The following is a 21,318-nucleotide window of genomic DNA, read 5'->3' as shown; positions in this document are numbered from 1 at the left end:
TGCTAAGTGAAGCATTGGTAAAAACTTTTGTTTTTACACTGAATATTCCTTTAGTTAGGGAACTAGGAGCTTATTCCTATTTAAAATATGGTATGTGTGAAATAAAATGTGTTAAATATACTGGACTGTTTGTATTCCAGCAGAAACACATAACCATTTACATTTCCATAGAGTAGATTATTATAAATATTTTATGAGTATACATTGTGTTATATTAAATTATACTATTGTATTACTACTTTACATTTAGCAGTAATAATAAAGGTGGACACTTAAGCACAGATAGTGAGCACTTAAAAATTTTATTCTTATGAATGTTCCACCATGTCAGATTGTTTAACATATAGACTAAAACATTTACTAAATGGGTTCATTTATCATTTCTCTCTCAAAGTCCCTTGTATTTTTTCATATACATTTTAAGGGGAAAAAAAAGGTGTTCTTTCAAAATTTTATCCTGCCTATTTTTGGTTGTTATTAATAGTCAGCATGTTGCCAGAAGATGTGTCTCAAGTGAAACTCATATTCATTTACGTGCCTGCATGCTCAGTCATGTCCAACTCTGTGCAACCCCAAGGACTGTAGCCCGCCAGGCTCCTCTGTCCATTGGATTCTCCAGGCGACAATACTGGAGTGGGTTGCCATTTCCTTCTCCAGGGGATTTTCCCACCTCAGGGATTGAACCCAGGTCTCTTGCGTCTTCTAAGTTGCAGGCGAATGCTCTACCGCTGAGCCACCAGGAAAGCCCAAAACTCGTATTGTGTCTATTAATTCACACAGGAAGCTGGGTGGAGGCGGTATCCTCCAGCTCACTTCTACTGAGGGGAGGAGGGAATGTTGGTCAGGACCTGCCTCTGTCCGCACCTCCCTCCCAGCTGCGTTTTCCTTCTTCCTGTCTCCCCTTCTTGTGGATGTTGGGTCTTGGAATCAAAGAACTTGCATCATGAATTTCAAAATCAAAGACATTCCAAAAGCAAACAGCAGCTTCTAATAACTTCCAAAATCACCTCTCTTCTTTTATAGAAGGCTTAGAGTCTTTATGTGTCTTTTCTATTTCCTGAAGAAAACTTTTGGCTACCCACACAGCCCAACAGAAGCTGGTAAAGAAAATGAAATTTTTGGAAAAGTCTAATTCCACTTAATTTTGTCCTTTTGGTTTAGTAAGGTGGAGTTGAGACTCTTAAAACACCTAAGGTTGCCAATGGTAGCAAAAGCATAGGACTCAAATGTCTGCAAAATTCCTCTCCTTCTATTTAGTCTTAAAATGGCAGAGAAATTGTGTATGGAAATGTGCGGGATTGTGTGCATGCATGCACATGTGTGTATAATTGTATAGACATATATATTGGATATGTTTTTTATTTAAATTCTGTGTTTTCACCTTAAAATATTGGCCTTAGGGCATTAACTTACAAAAGAAATGTGTTTTGAAATGAGGAAGCCATTAAGGTTGACGATTAATTTATGGTGGGCTTTGCGATATTTAGTTAAGGTCACATGTGTTTAGCATATGACACAGACATTAGAATCAAAGCGTCTATGTTTCAAAACACATAAAAAGCAGTCCCTGACATCTTGCAACCTTGTGGTGCTCCATGGCTTTTTTCCAAGTGAAGGAATTCCATCTGACATCAGTGGTTATAGGACTTCTCCCTTCTCCGTACACCTCCCTTGAATGTACTCCAAATTTTGACAAGGGCTTCTGAGAGATTTCTAAAATTCTTATAAAAACTACATGTTTCCAAGGAGATAGTAGATATGGTTTTAAAATCCACTTTGGAACATGCCATAAAGAGGAACTGACAATTGGATTTTGCCCAGTAGGAAGCGCTCATCCAGTGCCCTGGATCCTGGACCCAAACTGTCAGCTCACTGATGGGGAGGGCAAACTCAAAGATCTGCATTACACTGACTGCATTTCTTGACTGGACCCCAAGAAGATAGGCTTCCCTGGTGGTTCAGTGGTAAAGAATCTGTCTGCCAATGCAGGAGATGTGGGTTCGAACTCTGGGTCAGGAAGATCCCCTGGAGAAGGGAATGGCAACCCACTCCAGTATTCCTGCCTGGAAAATCCCATGGATGGGCTACAGTCAATGGGGTCATAAACAGTTGGACATGACTAAGCATGCATGCAGGGCTTCCCTGGTGGCTCAGCTAGTAAAGAATCCACCTGCAATGCAGGAGACCCTGGTTTGATTCCTGGGTCGGGAAGATCCACTGGAAAAGGGATAGGCTACCCATTCCAGAATTCCTGGGCTTTCCTGGTGGCTCAACTGGTAAAGAATCCACCTGCAATGTGGGAGACCTGGGTTTGATCCTTGGGTTGGGAAGATCCCCTGGAGAAGGGAAAGGCTACCCACTCCAGTATTTTGGCCTGCAGAATTCCATGAACTGTATAATCATGGAGTCATAAAGAGTCAGACATGACTGAACAACTTTTCACTCACTCCTCAAGCATGCACACAAGAGACAAAGAGGACCCTTTGATTTGGGGACTATCAGTCTATAATCTGTATTACCTTTTGAGAAGCCCAGATAATTCTTTGCTTCTGTATGTTTCACCCCCGTAGGCTGGTGAATCACCCAGGGCTGAGGCTGAGGCATCAGATGTCAGTCTCTGAGGATGCGAGTTTGTTCTTGGCCTCCTGGAAAAGAACTATGAGGAGTGGCTCTCCTGGGCTCAGAAGGGCAGGGGCATCCCACCAGGCACCTCTCTCAGCTCTTTCAGCCCCCATCACTGTGCCAGTTCACCACAGAGAAAGCCATGGCCTTCCCCAAAGCTTCGGGGGCAGTGTAACTGAGGCCAGTTCTTGCAAAGAGAACCTTTAACCTGGTTTGGGGGGTCCTTAAGGGACCTTTTAACCATCAAGTGGTTGGAATCAAGTCTGGGCAGAAAAGACCTGTTGGGTGGTTGTTGTTATATGTTATAATTGTATACTACCTAAATATTATGTGTGACCTAAATATTTCCAGACTATCAAGGAATTTTTAAGAACTCCCTTATTTTATAGATAAGGAAATCAAGAGCCAAAGAGGTTGAATGACTTGCCCCTTTATAATCTGAACAATGTTGATGCTATTTTGTTTGAGAGTCAGAGGGAGACTATAAATATGGATGAATGGATGGAAAACTGGGTGAATTAATAAGTCAGAGCACGTGGAATAACTTGTCCTGATCTACAGATGCTCAATCTTCAATAATGTCCATTTTCCAACCACCTCGGCACTGTTTAGGGTACAGTTAGGTGGTCTCTCTTTCCATTCTAGCTTTTCCATTGTCAAAACTTAAATCATGTAAACATTCAGCAGAGGCATAAACCCAAACCCCAAAGAGTTCAACATTTTCCAGAGCTTTAAATGTTTGAATATTGTAAACACGTGCTTTATTTGACAAAAGTGACCCATACTCATAAATTAAAATGCAAGTCTATGTGAAATTCCACTGAGTATCATTATTCTAAAAATGTTCCCAGCATCTGAATCGCCTCTCTGTTCTCTGCAATGGCTCACATATGTGCACACCACCAAAAGGCAGAGGTGGAACAGAGGAGTGATTCACACAGAGATGCACTAGGAATTTGTGGATTCCATCAGCGGACGTGGACTGGACAAGGAACTCCATTTTGAACCTTGTCTGACAAGGAGGGCTGATCTGGGATACAGACTTAATGATAGTGATATGAAGGGTCCATGATTCCAAATTGGAGTTGAAGAAACCCACCGTTTATAATATGACTGCAAAATTGCTACAGGCAGGGCAATCAGCTCAAAAACGGGACTAATTAAAGCCAAAGCCATATCAAGTTTAAATACCAGGCAGTTTAACCTCTAGATGTCAGAAAAGGTAACTTGACTAGGTGACTTTTCAAGGTTACTTCTCGATTCAGTTCTATGCATGATCTCTGCAATCAGAGCCATAATCGCGTTTACCTTATCATTTTCAGTATAACTTTCGTTTTTCCTCACTCTTTTCCTAGCTCTGCATTTCTCTTCCCAGGAATGCATACATACTTTCCCTTCAGCCTTAAGGACGCACATTTTATCCTCTTAACATTCAACACCCATGTCACCATCAACACATTCTTTATTTTTAATCATGCAGGGATTTTCCCCCTGTGGAAAATTATATTGAATATCAACATGAGAGAGCCTTCTCTCTGTCATTAAAGCACTGTCAACATTTCTATTTTTAAGATTTCTAACTTAACTAAATAAGGAGGCTCTCCCTCTCCAATGAGATTCTTGGCACAGGGAAATAATTTGCTCATCTTTGATGAGTTGATTTTGAGAAAACGAAGAAACCATCAACAACAAATCCCTGCTAAATCCTACAGCAAGTTTTTAAGTTATCACGGACTTTAAAATGCTGTTGCTTTGTAGCGAATACTGAAATTCTAGGGATGGGGGAGTGGGAGGCAGGCTGGAGAGGGAGGGGTATATGTATACATATAGTTGATCCACTTTGTTGTACAGCAGAAACTAACACAACATTGTAAACCAATTATACTGTAATAAAAGAAAGTTCTAGGAGAGAAACTGATTTGAGAGAATTGAAATAATTTTAAATGCTTTGAAATTTAAAGCTGGGAAAGTACATTAAAGGAAATGTTATAGTGACTTGAATCTTGTTTTCTAACACGTTTTTGTTTCCCCATCCACTTGAGAATTGTGCTGGTAATTGTTACTGTCTCCCTTTTCATCATTAAAGGGTGTCAGGGAAAAGTGATTGAGTTGTATGACAATGGCCCCGTCAATAATTAATACATCTTATCAATAACTGGGTTGTCTGTCCATAAGCTTAGAAGAACGCCTCTAAAATTTCCATTGACATCCTGGCAACCATAAGTGAGGTATTTAGGAGTCACAAACTCATTACATAATTCATTCCAGAGTGTTGTTTATGTTTGTGGTAATTGGAGCCTTAGTAGTTATATCTCAATTTTCTTTAAAAGCCAGATACAAAGAAACATTAAGCAACTGCTAATCATCACTTTGACTCCTTCTACCTTATTTTAAAACTCAATCATTCTTTGTTTTCATCATTTAGTGGACTCTTCAGAGTACCATTTTTGGGGGAAAATCCTTGAGAGGCTAATTCTTTTCACAGTGAATTCAATTTTCTTTTTATTGCCCCCAAAGTAGAAAAGCATGAGATCACTTTAAGAAAAACCGTAACCTAATTCCACAGCCTCTCAAAGAGTGACAGAGAATTAAATTGGCACAAACAAAGGGAGAGATGGTGATTAGAGCTTTATTAATACGTGAAGGTGGAGACAGTATAATGGACTGTTTTGTCTCTAAGATTGTCTCTAACTCTCAGATATTGTACTTAAATCCTATAGAACATAAAAGATGTAACAAATGCCTCCTTATCACTGTTCCACATGAAATCCTTGCCACTTGTGAACTTTGTGACCTCAGCAAGTCATTTAATCTCCCCCAGACTTAGCGTCCTCATCTGTCACTTGGGAATATAAGCCTACTTCACAGGGTTATTCTGCAAGGTGAATGGAATCATGTCTATAAGATGTTTTTATGAATTCTAACACACTTAAAGTATTAGTAGAAATAGTAGTAGTCCAAGCACACATTACTATGCCAAATGAAGCGTGTTGCAGTATAGATGAACAGAGAGTAAGCGTTTGTGTAAGTAGGAGATCTGGAAAGAGACCAATTAAAATGCTGGGGAAAACCACAAAACTGAGGAATGGCAAAAGAGGGCGAGGGAAAGGGAAGCCTGAGACAGCTGGGTGCTTGTGTGGGCTGTGTGGACCTCTTGAAAATCTTAAAATCAAGATGTTTTTTTCTCCTTTTTCAGAGAGTATGATTGACTCAGTATAGGCAAAGGACTTTCACAGCCACATAGCCATGGTCTTTACATTAAATGGCAGCTGGAAACAAGTCTGGGGAGAAGTCAGCATATTGCCTCTGGCTCTAGTCACCATCGTTTAGGAGATGGACTCTGGAGTCAGACCTGAGCTGGAATTGCTTCCAGCTGGATGGTTTTTGGCAAATCCTATGTTCTCTTTAGCCTCAGTTTCCTTATGTGTAAAATACAGTAACGATGTTCACATAAGATACTGAATAAAAAGTACATGACACATGAGAAAAATAAATTTTAATTATTATTGATTTTATTAAAAAGTAATTATAATTGTTTTAATATTAACCAAAGAAAATATTTGCCAAAGGGAAAATGCATGTGATAGTGCCTTTGCTTTCTTTCTCTTTTCTTTCTTTTAAAATGTAAAAGGTTTAATGAATGACTACTAGGACCATCATAAATTATGCATGATTTTAAAGAGGTTGAAATTAACCGCTCTGCAAGGTTATGGTCTAGGTGAAACCTTTACTAGATCATTTGCTAAGTTCATACTTGGAAGCACTGAAGAAAGTCCTACATTTGGCCATTTGCTATGAAATTGAAAGGAGTATCTTCCATCTAGAATCCTTTTGTGGGCCAAGATGAAGCTGAAGACATTCTAAATAGTTATTCTTTTTTTGAGGGAGTGGAGATTTCAGGGGAGGAGTAGGACTTGTAAGACTTATGAAATTGATGGCTGTAGTTACAAATGGCAACTCTGGGATTAGCTTTCAAGTCTGTTCATTGTCTCCTAATGCAAGAGCTCCCTCTGCAGGCTCCAATAACCTCAGCTCCTACGTGGGAAGCTAAGTCCGGCTCTGCAAGTACCTGTTTTAAGTCTCCTTACTTGTGGATGTCACTCTATCCACTGACAATAAAACTACATATCTAAAAATATCACAGTAAATGCACCTCTTAGGTACCTTTGGGGCTCTCCAGGAGTGAAATGAGTCCTGACCACAGAGCTCTTATGCACTTTTACCTGGTATTGTAGGCTAGCATGGACAGATGCTGCAGAATAAACAACATCATACATTTTTAAGACCCCACTAGAGTAGAGAGACATGGTCAGTGTGGATTTACACAGCTCACTAAGGGCTTGTTATTCCCATCTATTGAAAAGTTTGGTCCATGAACACCAAGGAACTACCCTAAAACATGTTACTGACCAACTCTAATACCTGTAGAATGTGTTAAGACTTGATTTAAAGTCTATCAGATTCATAAAAGCATAGATCAAGTATATTTACATAGATCAAGAGGTTACAAAAGACTGCTACTTTGATAGATAAAACATAGCTATATGTCAACAGTTATACAGAAAAAAAGATGGACAGCTTGTTTGAGGTAAACACTGGAGTACCACAGATGACATGGATTATATTGTTAAAGCTCACTGGCTAAGGTTCAGATATACAGAGGGCAATAAGGTGTCCACAGGGGCAGCTGTTCTATTGCATTTAACCATCAGACATTCCTAAAGGGTGAAGGTCATGGGAACTGAATAAAAGAGAAAATGGAGCAAATGTGTGAATTGGTCAGGTATAACTGGAGACCCTTACTTGGTGAATTTATAGATATCCCTTTTAAAGGTATTTCAGAGGTACACAAGAAAGGAGAGATAATAGAAATGTGTATAATAGTGGACAAGGTCACGTTCTATAGTTGGAGCTCTTGATGATAGGCATGATCATTTAAATTCAGAGAAACTTCGGGTCATTAAAAGTTGGGAATCAGAAGTAGAGAGGTGTTAAAAAGAGAATTAGTATCTGTGGTCTCAAAAGCAGCTAAGGACTAAGTGGAAGAGATGGAGGTAGAAGACCAGAATCATAAAAGTTGCCTGCAAGCAAAAGGGAAATATGTAATTAAGAAGTAGGGAATAAAAGAACTAACTCAGTAATAAAGTTTAAAGGGTTTTCCCCATTTTGGGGGCCTTGTTTTCTATAGAAGTATTTTAAGGTTTGTAAGTAGAAAGTGAAGCTAAATAAAAGATGGGATGCTTTTCTAGACAAACAATGTAATCATTTCTTATAATCTATGATTTTTGAATTGTTGAAAAGCTAGTTATTTAGCTCCTAATTAGGACATGGACAAAACAGAACCTAGGGCAAAGAGCTTGGGAGTCTAGGTTCAAAGATTGGTTCCAGGTTTTCTTTCTTTATAACTTTATTGAGGCATAGTTTATATGTCACAGGATTCACCCTACTTTAAGTGTATGATTTAATGATTTTTTTAGTACATTTACCAAGTTATATATCCATCATCACAAATCAGTTTTAGGACATCTTCATCCCCCAGTAAGATCTCTCATGTCCATTTATAGTTAATCCTCCTTCCATGCTCCTGTTCTTGGCCCCAGGAAACCACTGACTTACTTTCTGTCTCTATAGATATACCTTTTCTGGACATTTCATATACATGGACTCAAACAATATGTAGTCTCACATATTTGATTTCTTTCATTAAGAATAGTTTTTGAGGTTCATCTATATTGTTGTGTGCAGCTATCGTTCATTCCTTTTAACTGCCGAATATATCACATTTTGTCTATCCATTTACCAGTTGATGGACATTCTGGTTGTTCCCAGTTTGGAGCTATTATGAATAATTCTGCTAAGAGCATTCATATGTTAAGTCTCTGTGTGGACATATGTTTTTACTTTCTTTGGGTATATACCTAGGAGTGAGATTACTAGATCAAATGGTAAAATTATGTTGAACTTTTAAAGAAAACTGCCAACCTACTTTCCAAAGCAGCTATACCAGCAACATACAAGGATTCTGTTTCTCCACATCCTCCCAGCCCTGCCTCACAATAGCTGTGCAGCTTTGGGCAAACTTTAGTTCCTTCTTTAAAAAAAAAAACAGGTCGAGTGGGGAGTTATCAATTACCAAGTGCCTGCTGTATGCTAGACAAGATGATAGAAGCACGTCATTCTGTATCTGCCTTTATTGTCATTTCCATGAAAGGTAGATATGATTTTCTATGTATCTGATGAATTTATGAAGGTTCAGAGAAGTTAGGGAAGTTAGTCATCATGGTCACAAAGGATTTTTGTGAATATTAAGTTATATCAAGTATCATATAAAAACATGCAAAACATACTATTGGGGACACTGACAGTGATTGAGGAAGAGATTTTCATTTCTCCTCTTCTTCTCTTATTCACATCTCAAATAGATCTAACCACAGGGCCTGCCCCACCCCAACCAGACCCCACCACCTTTCTGGTGATTGTTGCTGCTATTTAGTTGCTAAGTCGTGTCCAACTCTTTGCGAATCCCATGGACTGTAGCCCACCAGGCTCCTCTATCTTTGGGATTTCCCAGGCAAGAATACTGGAGTGGGTTGCCATGTCCTCCTTCAGGGGATCTTCCCAACCCAGAGACTGAACCCAGGTCTGCTGCACTGGTGGGCAGATTCTTTACCACTGAGCCACCAGGGAAGCCTGTTTCTGGTGATGGTTGCTTATTATGAAACTGTCCTGCTTTGATGAATCTGTAACCTTGAGAGAACCCACTGTGTACTCACAACCCCTCTAGAGGCAGGAGTATCCTAAAGCCAATCTCAAGCCCAAGTAGCATAATCACTGTCGCGTAAAAATGCAAGAGCAACTAGTTCAGAAAGGTTACATCTTTTAATGCTTTTTAAAAAATTATTATTCTTGTCTCTTCTTTCTCCCCGTCTTCACAATGGCAGTAATTACTTCTCCAAAGTCCCAAGAAGCGAGCTCCAAAAAGTATATATTAAGGTTGCCAAGAAGCTAATTAACTTGATTGCTTTGAAATCAACCCATATCAGCTGGTTTGATAAATGGCAATAAGAAATGAAAACAAACAGAGATAACATTCTGTTGATCAAATATAGAAAAATGATCTGTAAGAAAAGATTATCATCTTAGTCAAATTCAAGGGTTTGGGATTTTAAAGTGTATTTCTGAAAATGAAAATTCATAGGAAATATTATCATAGGAAATTTTACATGAAATATGATACACAGCATTTTCTTAAATCAACAACTTGTAATTCATTGTGTTTTTTCAGGGAGATCCTGGTGTCAGAGGCCCTCCAGGCCCTCCTGGGCCTCGGGGCATAGGAACCCCAGGGCCAAAGGTGAGTCCTCAGGTCTGTGCTCTGGGTGAGGGTCAGATACCATCCAGATGACCAAGGGAACATTAAATGCACAGGAAGTGCTCAAATCATGTTGACTTACTTTTTCTTGATACTGATGAAGAGCCTTACATTTTCATTATCATGTGGACTTTCAGTGAAATAGAACATTTAAGTAGATAAAGTCATTTGCTTCCTCCCAAAGAAATTAGAAAGTTAATGTCTCTTTAAAAAGTGATTGCATAGTGCTCGAAGTATTCCCAGGTCCTTAGAGGCTGTGCTAACATTCAGAAGCATGTGTTTACTTTGGCCAGAGGTGCCTCAGGTCGCTTTGTAACAGGTGATGTATCTGTTGTGTCCTGTGTGCACAGCCTACTCTGTCAGGGCCCCAGTGCAAGAGTCTAATTTATTGTCCCCGTAGAGGCCGAGAGGAACTTCCTTTGGCTCCCTTTGCTCTCATTCTACTTCTCTTCCTTTTGTCACCTCCAATTTGGTGATTATTTATCCTTCTATTCTTTTAATCCAGTGGTTTTCAGTGAGGGAGATTTTGTCCTCCCCTCTCCACCCAGGAGGACCTTTGGCAGTGTCTGGCATCATTCTGGGTGTCAAGTCCCACTGGGGAAGGAGGGCTACCGGCATCTAGTGGGTTGACGCCTGGGATGCACAGGACAGCCTTCCATAGTGAAGAATCATCCAGCTCAAAATGTTAATTATGCTGGGGTTGAGGAGCCCTGTTTTAATTGTTCATTCATTTGCTCAACAAATATTCCTTTGATTTGTTCAAAGAGGCGGGTAAAGAAATATCACTTCCCAGGTGGCTCAGCAGTAAAGAATCTGCCTGCCAATGCAGGAGACACGGGTTTGATCCCTGGGTCAGAAAGACCCCTTGGAGAAGAGAATGGCAGCCCACTCTAGTATTCTTGCCTGGGAAATCCCATGGACAGAGGAGCCTGGTGGGCTACAGTCCACAGGGTTGCAAAGAGTTGGACACGACTTAATGACTTAACAACTACAAAGAAATATCAGGCATATTCATAGGGAGAACAAGTTTCAGTGAGCCACCCATCACAAATTCAAACTACAAACAGGTATATTGATAGCTAAAATGCACAGAAGTGAATTAGAATCCTGTTATCAGAGAGGAAAGAGAGAGAGCTTTCTGAATCAAAGATCTGACTGACGATCCTAGAATTACCAAGATTCTTAGTTTATCCTTTTATTTTCCATCAACTCCATTGTGACAGTGGGCTATTTCTTCACCGTACAGATCCCTTTAAATGGATGGAGATCCCTCTGAGATGTTAGTAGTTGTTAGCACTGGGTGATGGAATGATGGGTTGATTTTTTTTTATTGTAATTTTCACTTCTATTTTTACTTTATTCCCAATAAGTTCTTCTTGTAATCAGAAAAAAAGTAAAGTAATTTTCCCCATAGTGGAAAGGAAAAGACTGACCTACACAGTAACTTTGATTAACTCAGGATTCCTGAAAGTTTGTTTCACCAAAATGGTAATTAGGGAACTTCTGGGATAAACAAAGTTAAACTAATCTTTCTATTGTGGGATTTCTTAGAGGCTTTAATATATTCACCTGCCCCAGGGATCTACAAGAAGAGGCACATCCATGGTGTAAACATTTCCCAATCTTATTTGACCACAGACGTCTTTCCTCAAGAAACATGGGGTCAACTTATGTTGTAAGGAACATACACTGGGAACTGACATACTTTTTGCTTCATTTACATATTTTCTTAAAAATTCAACTCTGATCCATGTCAATAGATGATGAGTCTTTAACTGCAAACTCTGTGAATTAACATGCTATATTGAAACTGTGCAACATAGTAAAGTGAACGTGATAGTCACTCAGTCGGGTCCAACTTTTTTGACCCCATGGACTGTATAGCCCACCAGGCTCCCCTGTCCATGGGATTCTCCAGGCAAGAATACTGGAGTGGGTTGCCATTCCCTTTTCCAGGGCTTTTTCCTGACCCAGGGATCTTCCTGCATTGGCTGCTGCTGCTAAGTCGCTTCAGTCGTGTCCGACTCTGTGCGACCCCAGAGATGGCAGCCCACCAGGCTCCCCCATCCCTGGGATTCTCCAGGCAAGAACACTGGAGTGGGTTGCCATTTCCTTCTCCAACGCATGAAAGTGGAAAGTGAAAGTGAAATCGCTCAGTCATGTCCGACTCGTAGCGACCTCATGGACTGCAGCCCACCAGGCTCCTCAGTCCATGGGATTCTCCAGGCAAGAGTACCGGAGTGGGGTGCCATTGCCTTCTCCGATGGCAGGCAGACTCTTTACCACTGAGCCAGCAAGGAAACGTGCTGAATCTTTAACTTCAACCCCCATGAATTAATATGCTGTATTGAAATGGTGCAACATAGTAAAGGTTACCTAGAATTGTGTGTGAGCTGTGTTTGAACGCCTGGTGTTTAGGGCAGCAGGAGGAGCCTAAGCAGGCAAGGCTATGGGGCCAACACTTCTGCTTACATCAAACAGTTCTGCCTTTTCTCTTTATAGCTGGATTACATGTAAAAATGTTTGAAAGGATTCTGTGGTTTAAAATTTTTGGAAAAACCCTGCTTTATATCAATATGGAAAGACAGAAGTGAGAATGAAGCTAACAGCAGTAATCTGTTGCTTGTTTCTAAATCTCCTTACCCTTCTCTCCGATTTCTCTGTGTCTTCTAATAGGGTGACATTGGGCAGAAAGGCTTGCCTGGCCCTCCTGGCTCCCCTGGCTATGGATTACAAGGAATCAAAGTAAGTGAAGGGAATTGTGGTAGGGTCGCCTCTCAACGCACTAGGGCGAGGGGGAGAAGAGGTTGTGGATAATACAAAATACGGCTGTTAAGAAATGGACTTAATGTAAGCTTAGCAGTTAAAATCGCATCCGGTATTTAGAGGCATTCTCCAAAAGTGGAAATGTGGTATAAGTACACTTGCTTCACAAATGCTTAACATTACATAAGTAGCTGGGAGAGAAATTGAACGGTTACGGTGGTTTGCAGATTTCTGAGCTGAATGGGGAGTCTGTGCCCCCGCTGCATGTGCTCCCTTCACCTTCCTCACCTGCAGTCCGTTCTCAGCCCAGGGATGCCCAAGTTTCCAGTTTTAGCTCACCGTGGAATCACCCGGGAAGCTTTGGAATAATGCTGCTGTCTTACCCCAGAAGAAGGACATCTGAGTCTCTGGGGGGCAGAGTTTGAGTCCTGTGGGTTTAAAAGCCACCCATGTGATTCTCCTGAGCATCCAGGTGAGAAGCCTGACTGTGCTACCAGTGTTTACAACCACTGCATTCTGCTTGATTTCTGTCTCCGCCACAACAGGCCTATCTCGTGAGATGGGACTCCCAGGGTCTCCCCATCTCAGGAGACGGAATTTGGCATCCACAGGCTACTGTGTAATTTAAACAGTTCCCTCTTCTAATGTGTTGATTTATGTATTTATTTTTTACTGGCTCCCTCTCATTCTATTTGTTTCCCCCCAAATAAACTACAGTGGTTAAGCTTCAAAACAGAGTAACTCCCTCGTGGGTAACGGATATCGACTCTAAAAAAGTGGAAGCATTCAAAACAAACTTGTTTTCAGATGGCAGAATTTCTTAGTAAGTGGGAGACAGTAGGAGGTGAAGATAATACATGTGAAAAACCCTGTGTTGAAATTAAGCCACCTACTCCTGTGTTAAGAGTGAGTTCTGTCAAGAGCAAAACTCGTTTGAATCTGTGTTAAACCTTCCAATCTATCACGCAACATCTAGGGCTTCCACTGCAGGTCTTTTAAGTAAAAGTTGTTCATCTGTTGGGCTGAGTACCCGAGCAAAGGCCAGCTAACATCAGCAGTAGTGTACAAGCACTGGGAAACGCAGCAGAAACCTGCTTCCTTGTAAACAGCATCTCTCACACTTTATCTTTTAAGTTCTACAGTTAAAAGATGGTTTTGAATTTATGAGTTTGCTTGAGCAATGAACCCATGATTGGCTCAGTTCACGTGTGCTGTTAGCTCGTTATCACTATCATGTTAAATTCCCTGCCAGCTTTTCCCCTTTGTTATCTGGGAACTATTTCCTTATTATCAAAGGGGCCTCTTGAGTTGCGCTTAACTAATCCTCAACAGTTCTGACTCACCTGGTGTCCTGCCCGTCCTTGCGCCCTCCAGGTTAGGCCATGTTCAAAGTCCCTCCTGAGTGAAACTATGGTGGGAAAACTACCGTCATAAGGAAAGAACCAAAATGAACACTGCCACGTATCCAGTCCTATCAGAAGTGAGAGAAGTTTTTCCTCCACTGAGGGTTGGGGCCTGATGCTGTTGGCAGTGAGCCTGGACCAAGGCTGCCTCACAAGCCTCCTCTAGACATAATGCCATCCTGCTGGCAGCAGGGCAAACATTTTTCTCAGGATGCCCATCTCATTTTTCTGACCCTGGCTTGCACCATCCCTACAAAAGGGAGAGAACTGAGAAATCAACTTGGTGGTGTTCCTCCAAGTCATTTTAAGGTTCCATACTTAGCAAAATTTCATTTAAGTTCATTTGTTGAATCTATTTCACACCCCTTTCTAAAAAACTATTTGAATCAGTAAAATCTGCTTTTGTTGGCATGTCTGTTCATGTGACTCTGATGGAAGCCCTTGTTATTAAATTTTCACATCAGGGCCCAATTTGTATCCTGTCTCTCGGCGTCATCCCCACCATGGGGAAACTAAGGGGCTCAGGCTGCAATCACAGAAATGATTTGCTCCACCTTAGTTCCTAGAATATTGGCTTTACATTCAATTATTCAACCAACCTGGAGCTCCCCGCTGACGCTAGTGGCAAAGAACTCATCTGGTAGTAACGGAGACGTAGGAGACATGGGTTTGATCCCTGGGTCGGGAAGATCCCTTGGAGGAGGGCACACATGGCAACTTACTCCGGTGTTGTTGCCTCGAGAATCCCATGGACAGAGGAGTCTGGCGGGCTGCAGTCCGTGGGCAAACAAAGAGTCGGACACAACTGAGCAACTGAGTGCACGTGCATTCAAGCAACCAACCAACACTGATGGAGCACCATCTATGTCAGGCAAACAGGCTAAGTGCAGTATAAAATGATGAGTGAAAAGATGTGAATTTTGTCCTCATGGGGTTTATAGACATCAAATGATCACTTTTTGAGCTCCAGAGAGTCTAGAGGGGGTGGCGCAGTGAAATGAATGGGTTTACAAGGTCAGGCAAGAGTCCTGTAGGCCACAGTCATGAGTCTGGTCTCAGGCCTAGAGTGACCGAAAGTCAGAGCAGGGGACATGATCAGGCAGGTGTTTATCTAAGACCCTCTCTGTCTAGCATCTACAGAAGGGATGGGCATGGCTAGAAGGAGTGTGGGGGTGCCCCTCCCATACCCCTGTGTAATCTTCTGATTCTCAGTGTGGAAAACATGAGCCTCTGGGCACCCTCTCCTCCTGCCCCTCCCAGGGCTCTAGGACCACCCAAGTCTGCTGCTGTGGGAACCCCAGAAACCATGATGGGCTCACTCCCCAGGGCACTGCAGTCACCGCCCACCAGTGCTCTGCAGTCCCCGCTGTGGCCTGGCTGGCTCTACACTGCAGGCGAGCTCCAGCTCCTTCAGGGGCCCCAGTGCTTTCTCTCAACCACAAACGTCTACTGATTGTATGAATGAATATGGGACACTGGTCTCTGGTCCCTCAGTGGCCTTGGCCTTTCAGGTTCACAGCATAGGTCAGGGGTTACATGCTGCCACTGGGTTGTCCCACCATGAGCCCCCAGCACTGATCATTTTCGCCCGTATGTCAGTAGCAGTAGTAGTCCTCAGATTAAGTCAGGAGGGAGAAAGGATGGGGCTTGGTCTTGAGGAACAGCTTGAGGTGTCAACTAGCTCTGGAGGGGCCAAGAGAGAGAGATTGAGAGGGTGGGTCATCAAGGTTAAAATACCAAGTATGACAGCAGAAAGAAATGACTGACCTCCACCTGCATTTCTACTCAGGAGTCTCTTCACCTTTGTTCAAGTCAGTTCTTGTGTCCCAATCAGCCCTGACATTCCCAGAGTATTTTTTTCTCAGAGGATCAGGAGATCTTTATAAAAATAGGATTCCTGGTGGCCCTCTATGACTTTAGGAGTTTCCAAAACAGGTGTGGACTAGACTATGACTCCAGCTGTGCGTAAACCCTTTAGTCATTAAATGAATGAGCCTCCATGCCACCGTTTCCATTCTCCGCTGAGGCCTGAACATGGCTGATCTCTCACTGACTGAGGAAATACTCCCTGTAGTTAGGCTGTGGCCAAGGATGGGCTGACTAATATTTCAGGCCTCGCCAGTTTGTTATCAGTGTGAGCAAACAGTCTTGATTACGTGCCGGGGGAATCTGGTGAACACTACGGGGTGGAAATCCCAGTGTCTCCAAAGCTGACAAAGCGTGATGACTATAGTGGTTCCACGGTCACAGAGCTAACGGATCAACCCCCGAGACTCCTGGGGCCCACAAGTGGAGGGAAACTGAGTCCTACTGACCTCACCGCTCTATCTAGAATCTGACCTTAAGGGTCTGACAGAAAGAGAATGAGCTTGAAAGCCAAATAAGACCTTGGCCTGAATCTATCCAGTTGTATAAGCTTTTTATCTTTGAGGAAACTTAAAGCTTACTTGTCTTTAAAATGGGGATAATAAAGCTATTTTGCAAGGTGTTGTGAAGATAAAATTGTACAAAAGGCCTAGTACGCAGTAGTGGTTACTCAACCAGAGTCTGGGCTATGGAATCAACTGATCTGAATCGTGGTTTCCTGAGTACTACACCTCTTGCCTCAGTTTTCACATCTGAATAATGGGGATAATAATAGTACTGTTTTCTAAAGTTGTTACAGGAAATAAATGAAATTAAATGAGACAATATGTATAATGTGTTTAAAACAAGGTTCAACACATGGTTACATATGCAGTAAATGGTTGGAGTTATTCACGTTATAATTTCTTCTTGCTTTCCCTCCTTTTCTACTAGTTCCTCTTGTATTTTCTAGGATGAAGGCCTAGATTCTGACATTCATATGATTCAATGTTCTTAAACCTAAAATACTGATTGCATTAATTAGTGTTGGCCTGGCATGTGTACCAAAAAGACCACCAAACATATAATGGCTGAAACACAATGGAGGTTTTCATTCACATGGCATGCCAAAGGGAGTCTTCCTCATTGGTGGACAATTTCCTTCCGCATAGAATTTCAGAGAATATCAACTCCATTTATGTTTTCTCCATCGGAGGGGTCTCTTTACCACTTACACTCAGCAATCAGAACGGGGAGGGTGTGGAAGAGGCACATCTGCTTCCTAAAAGTCTTGGCCAAGAGGTGACACATAGCACCTCCACCTCTGCTCACGTTTTATCAGCAAGAGCTAGTCTCATGGAAAGGTAGTGTAACTGTGTGCCCAGGGAGAAGAGGAACCCAGGGTTCAAGAAAGAGCTGGCAACTGCTGACAGGCAAAATGTAACCAGCTTCTAGGAAAGATGGAAAACGTAAAGTTACATATTATTCTGAAGTGTGCTGGTGCTTCAGGAAGAAAACAGAAAGCAAGAGTGGTCTCCATGGCAACTTCCAGAATGCCTGTCACTCTCCCGACACTGTGGGCTGCAGTCACCTGGCTTACAAGGACTGGGTTCAGCTTTATCATTCCTTTTATCCTATGTTCCCCACCCCTCAAAAAACAAAACAAAACAAAACCCTCAGAGTCTTGCTGTCCTCACTTATTTCGAGCAGCAGCAGAAGTACCAGTGGATAATTTAGAAACTGCCTTGAGTAGACATGCTGAGAACTAGCCAAAGAGCTGGAGGAGGCTTGGGGGTGTAGTGGGACCAAGGGGAACAAACAGGAAATGCTCATTCCTGTCTTTGGCAGAGCCAGGGACAAGGTATGAGGGCCGCCTGAAACCCGGCAGGAGAGCTGTGTTCTAAGGCTGGAGAGAGATGGGGATGTCAAGAGAGGCAGGAAGCAGAGCTGGTGCAAAGAGCCCCACACTGGGAGATGGAGGAGCCTGTGGGTGATTAGGCTCGAGTGGAGAATAAGGGAAGGGCTAGAGTCCCAGGGGATTACATGGGAAGCCAGCAGCTATGGAAATCAGCAGGGGTGTGATGGTGGGTGAGTCAGCCCAGCTTGCATAGGAACAGCCAGAAAGAAAACAGCCTTCTCCCACCAAAGCTCTCTGATTAGCAATTCAAAGTAGAACCCAGAACTTTGTAAGATTCTTGGCTCAGTGTTTAAGGTTAATGTCATTTCTCAGGTAGATTTCGTTAGTCTTTTCAACTATATCGAAGCAACGGTGGTTCTGTAAATTCCATGCATCCGGTATGTGGGCCACCTTCTGGTGTCCCTTCACCAGAAAGGCTAAAGCTTGACAGATGTCAGTGTGCTGTGGTGGGAATCTCACAGGCAACCTGGCAGCTTTCCATCTGCTTCCCCCCTGCCCGCCCCTGTGACCCTGATCACATTGAAAGTGCCTCCAGAATCCATTTGACTAGGTCTTTTATTAGAGTGGACCTGTTACAGCATGGGAAATTGCCCTCTTTAAAGGTGAAATAGAAATGATTCATTCATTGAAACAAAACTGACTTAAAGGGGAAAAATTCTCACTTATAAGAAGTTAGGGGTAGGTTCAATGTACACTAAATTGCAAATACCTGGGACATCCCCTACGGCTCAGTGGTAAAGAGTGGACCTGCAATGAAGGAGACGCAGGAGACATGAGTTCGATCCCTGGGTCCAGAATATCCCTGGAGTGGGGCATGGCAACCCAATCCAGTATTCTTGCCTGGAGAAGCCCACGGACAGAGGAGCCTGGTAGGCTACGGTCCACGGAGTCACAAAGAGTTGGACACGACTAAAGTGACTAAGCACACACACACAGTAAGAAAGGCTAAGGTATACTGACACACAGAAGTTGTTTTAGTCCTCTAAGCTCAGAACCTCAGAGCCATGCGTCTGATGGTGTTAATATTACTAAGGGAGCAACTCCCACATACACACTCACACATATTTTAACATGATGACTTTCTGGTATTTCAGTTTAAAATTTTCTTTCCTCCTCCTGACCACAATAACAGCAGCATCAAAAACAGAACATAAAACCAACTGTCGTAACAGTATGCTCACTGTGTTCAACCCGAGCACAACTTAGAAATTAAACTGAAACAATAAGGGATATAGTTGACAGCATAATTTAGTGTATCTTTATGCCAGAAACCATCTCTGAAATAACTTCTAATGCTTTCCTGTATTGTAATTTTCAAATTCCCATGATGATTCCTCTATGTAGAAAGGAGCGATTGGAACTACCTGAGAGTTTAAACTTTAAAATGGTTTGTTGTTTTGGGATTACGCCTGCCAAAGTACCTGTGGCAGGGGGGAGGGCTGTGGCTAAAAATTGAGTCTGGTCATCAAAGTCCACAAATCTGTTTTCAGACACTGAAGTCATCCTCATACCTTTAAACTTTTTTTTTTTTATTACTTTTTTAAATCAAATTAAAAACAATTACACGGTTAGAAACCAAAGCCTAAAGGAACAGATCCCGTAATACTCTCTACACTACAGGTTGCTTAGGTCAGGGGCAGTTTGCATTTATTAGCTGGGGGCTGGCTCTGAGCTCATCTGTATATCTCACTTATTGGCTGTTACTTGCCTTTCCCTCCTGGGCCAAGTGGCTCTCATTTCTTCAAGCCAATTAAGATAAAGGATAGTATCTTTTTTTTTTTTTTGAATTCCTGAATCTGAATCTGAGGATATGGTATGACATTGGGGTCAACCAAAAAGTTCATTCAGGATTTTCTATAACATCTTATGGAAAAATTCAAATGAACTTTGTGGCCAACCCAATATTTTCCTATGTTAATCTCATTATTGAAATTTCCTTTTGAAATAGCCTATTTCCAAAATCAGACTTTGAAAGAAAATATTAAGCTCTCAATTTAGTGGGGCTTGAATCATCATTACCAGCTTCTTTTTACTGTCCAGTTACCATGAACAAGGCCCTGTGCAGTGACTAGTGACCATCACAGAAGACTGTTTGATATCTACCAGATTCCTTGCACTACTATGAACCTAAAAGGAAAAACTAATTTCCAAGTCATTTTTTCCAAAGTATGTATTGTATCCTGCCCCAGGATTTACTATGGTTTCCCTAATTCCAAAAGAAAACTCAAAAGACTAAAGTCTTGGTAATAAAGATAGCATCCAATGCCATATTTTGGTGCTGAATATTAAAAAAAAAAAAAAAGATTTAAATTAGCACCAAAATTAAAAATTATATGAAAGATTTCATTTGAGCAGTTACATATTAAAGCTACTACATAATTTATAATTATGTGAGCATGTTGCCATTTTGTGTGCACCCTATAGTCAGTCATGTCTGACTCTTTTGCAACCCCACGGACTGTAGCCCACCAGGCTCCTCTGTCTATGGGATTCTCCAGGCAAGAATACTGGAGTGGGTTGCTACTTCTCTTTCCATGCTGCCATTTTAGATTGTTCTTTTTCTTTCCCCAACCTCCCTCTGTGCCTCTTGGCCATCCAATCATATTTATCTAATATATAAAGATGTAAATACTATATATGTATTCCTTTTCATTCTTGTAACAGATTGTCCATATAAAACCAAGCTAAGTAAAGGACATGGAGAGATTACCCTTAGGTGCTGCTACCATCTTGATAGCCCATGAATTTCACTGTTGAAAATTAATAAAATATATTTTATCTTTTCCCCACCTTTCAATGCTTGGTTAGAAGTAAGTTACTAGCATATGTTTCCCCTTTTCTGTTCAGTAAGGTCAGAGGCACCTTTACTACTCAGAGCTTGGAGAGACATCTAGGGCCATACTATAAGCTCTAAATTTCACATGTTATCTTATTCCAGCTTCACCAGCCTGTGAGGTAGGCTCTCGGAAACCTAGGCACAGATATGTTAAGTCATGTTCCAAGGTCACTCACAGCTCTAGATGGCTTTCCTGAAATAACTGTGTGTTGGGTATAATCAAAGTCAAGGTAGATGTCAGAGAGAGGAAAAGGTCTGTTTAAGACTTTCAAAATTAAATTTGGAAAAGTCAAATGTTTTTGTACCTGGTGATGTAAACTTGGCCCTTGGAGATGTGAAATACATTAATATACAGTGAGGTCTTTTTTCTTGATAATATTAATTTTTAAAAAGAAAGTAGCATAAAAGTACTACTTTTTCCCCAAGCACAGTTGTGTCCCAAACCAGGAGCTTGGTGACCTTTTAAATCAATCACCAGGCACAAGGCTAGGAATTAGAGCAAGATCTAGGCTGACGTGTGTAGCTGCCTTGTGGTGAGGCTGTAATAACCAAGAAA

The 21,318-nt window shown here is 41.7% G+C and overlaps 1 protein-coding gene across 3 annotated transcripts in view; it reads left to right on the top strand.

Moving 5' to 3' along the window:
- Positions 1-21,318, top strand: part of COL28A1 (collagen type XXVIII alpha 1 chain) — a 179,204-nt gene that overhangs the window by 98,098 nt on the left and 59,788 nt on the right. For all 3 annotated transcript variants that reach the window (XM_081531558.1, XM_081531557.1, XM_081531559.1), the window contains 2 exons: positions 9,908-9,976; positions 12,671-12,739. In XM_081531558.1, coding sequence (XP_081387684.1) covers positions 9,908-9,976; positions 12,671-12,739 — 138 coding nt within the window. The remainder of the gene's footprint in view (positions 1-9,907; positions 9,977-12,670; positions 12,740-21,318) is intronic.

This window comes from Giraffa tippelskirchi, chromosome 10, assembly GCF_054371585.1.
Source record: "Giraffa tippelskirchi isolate mGirTip1 chromosome 10, T2T-mGirTip1v1.2.pri, whole genome shotgun sequence".
Classification (NCBI taxonomy): domain Eukaryota; kingdom Metazoa; phylum Chordata; class Mammalia; order Artiodactyla; family Giraffidae; genus Giraffa; species Giraffa tippelskirchi.
This window is presented reverse-complemented; position numbering and strand designations above follow the sequence as displayed.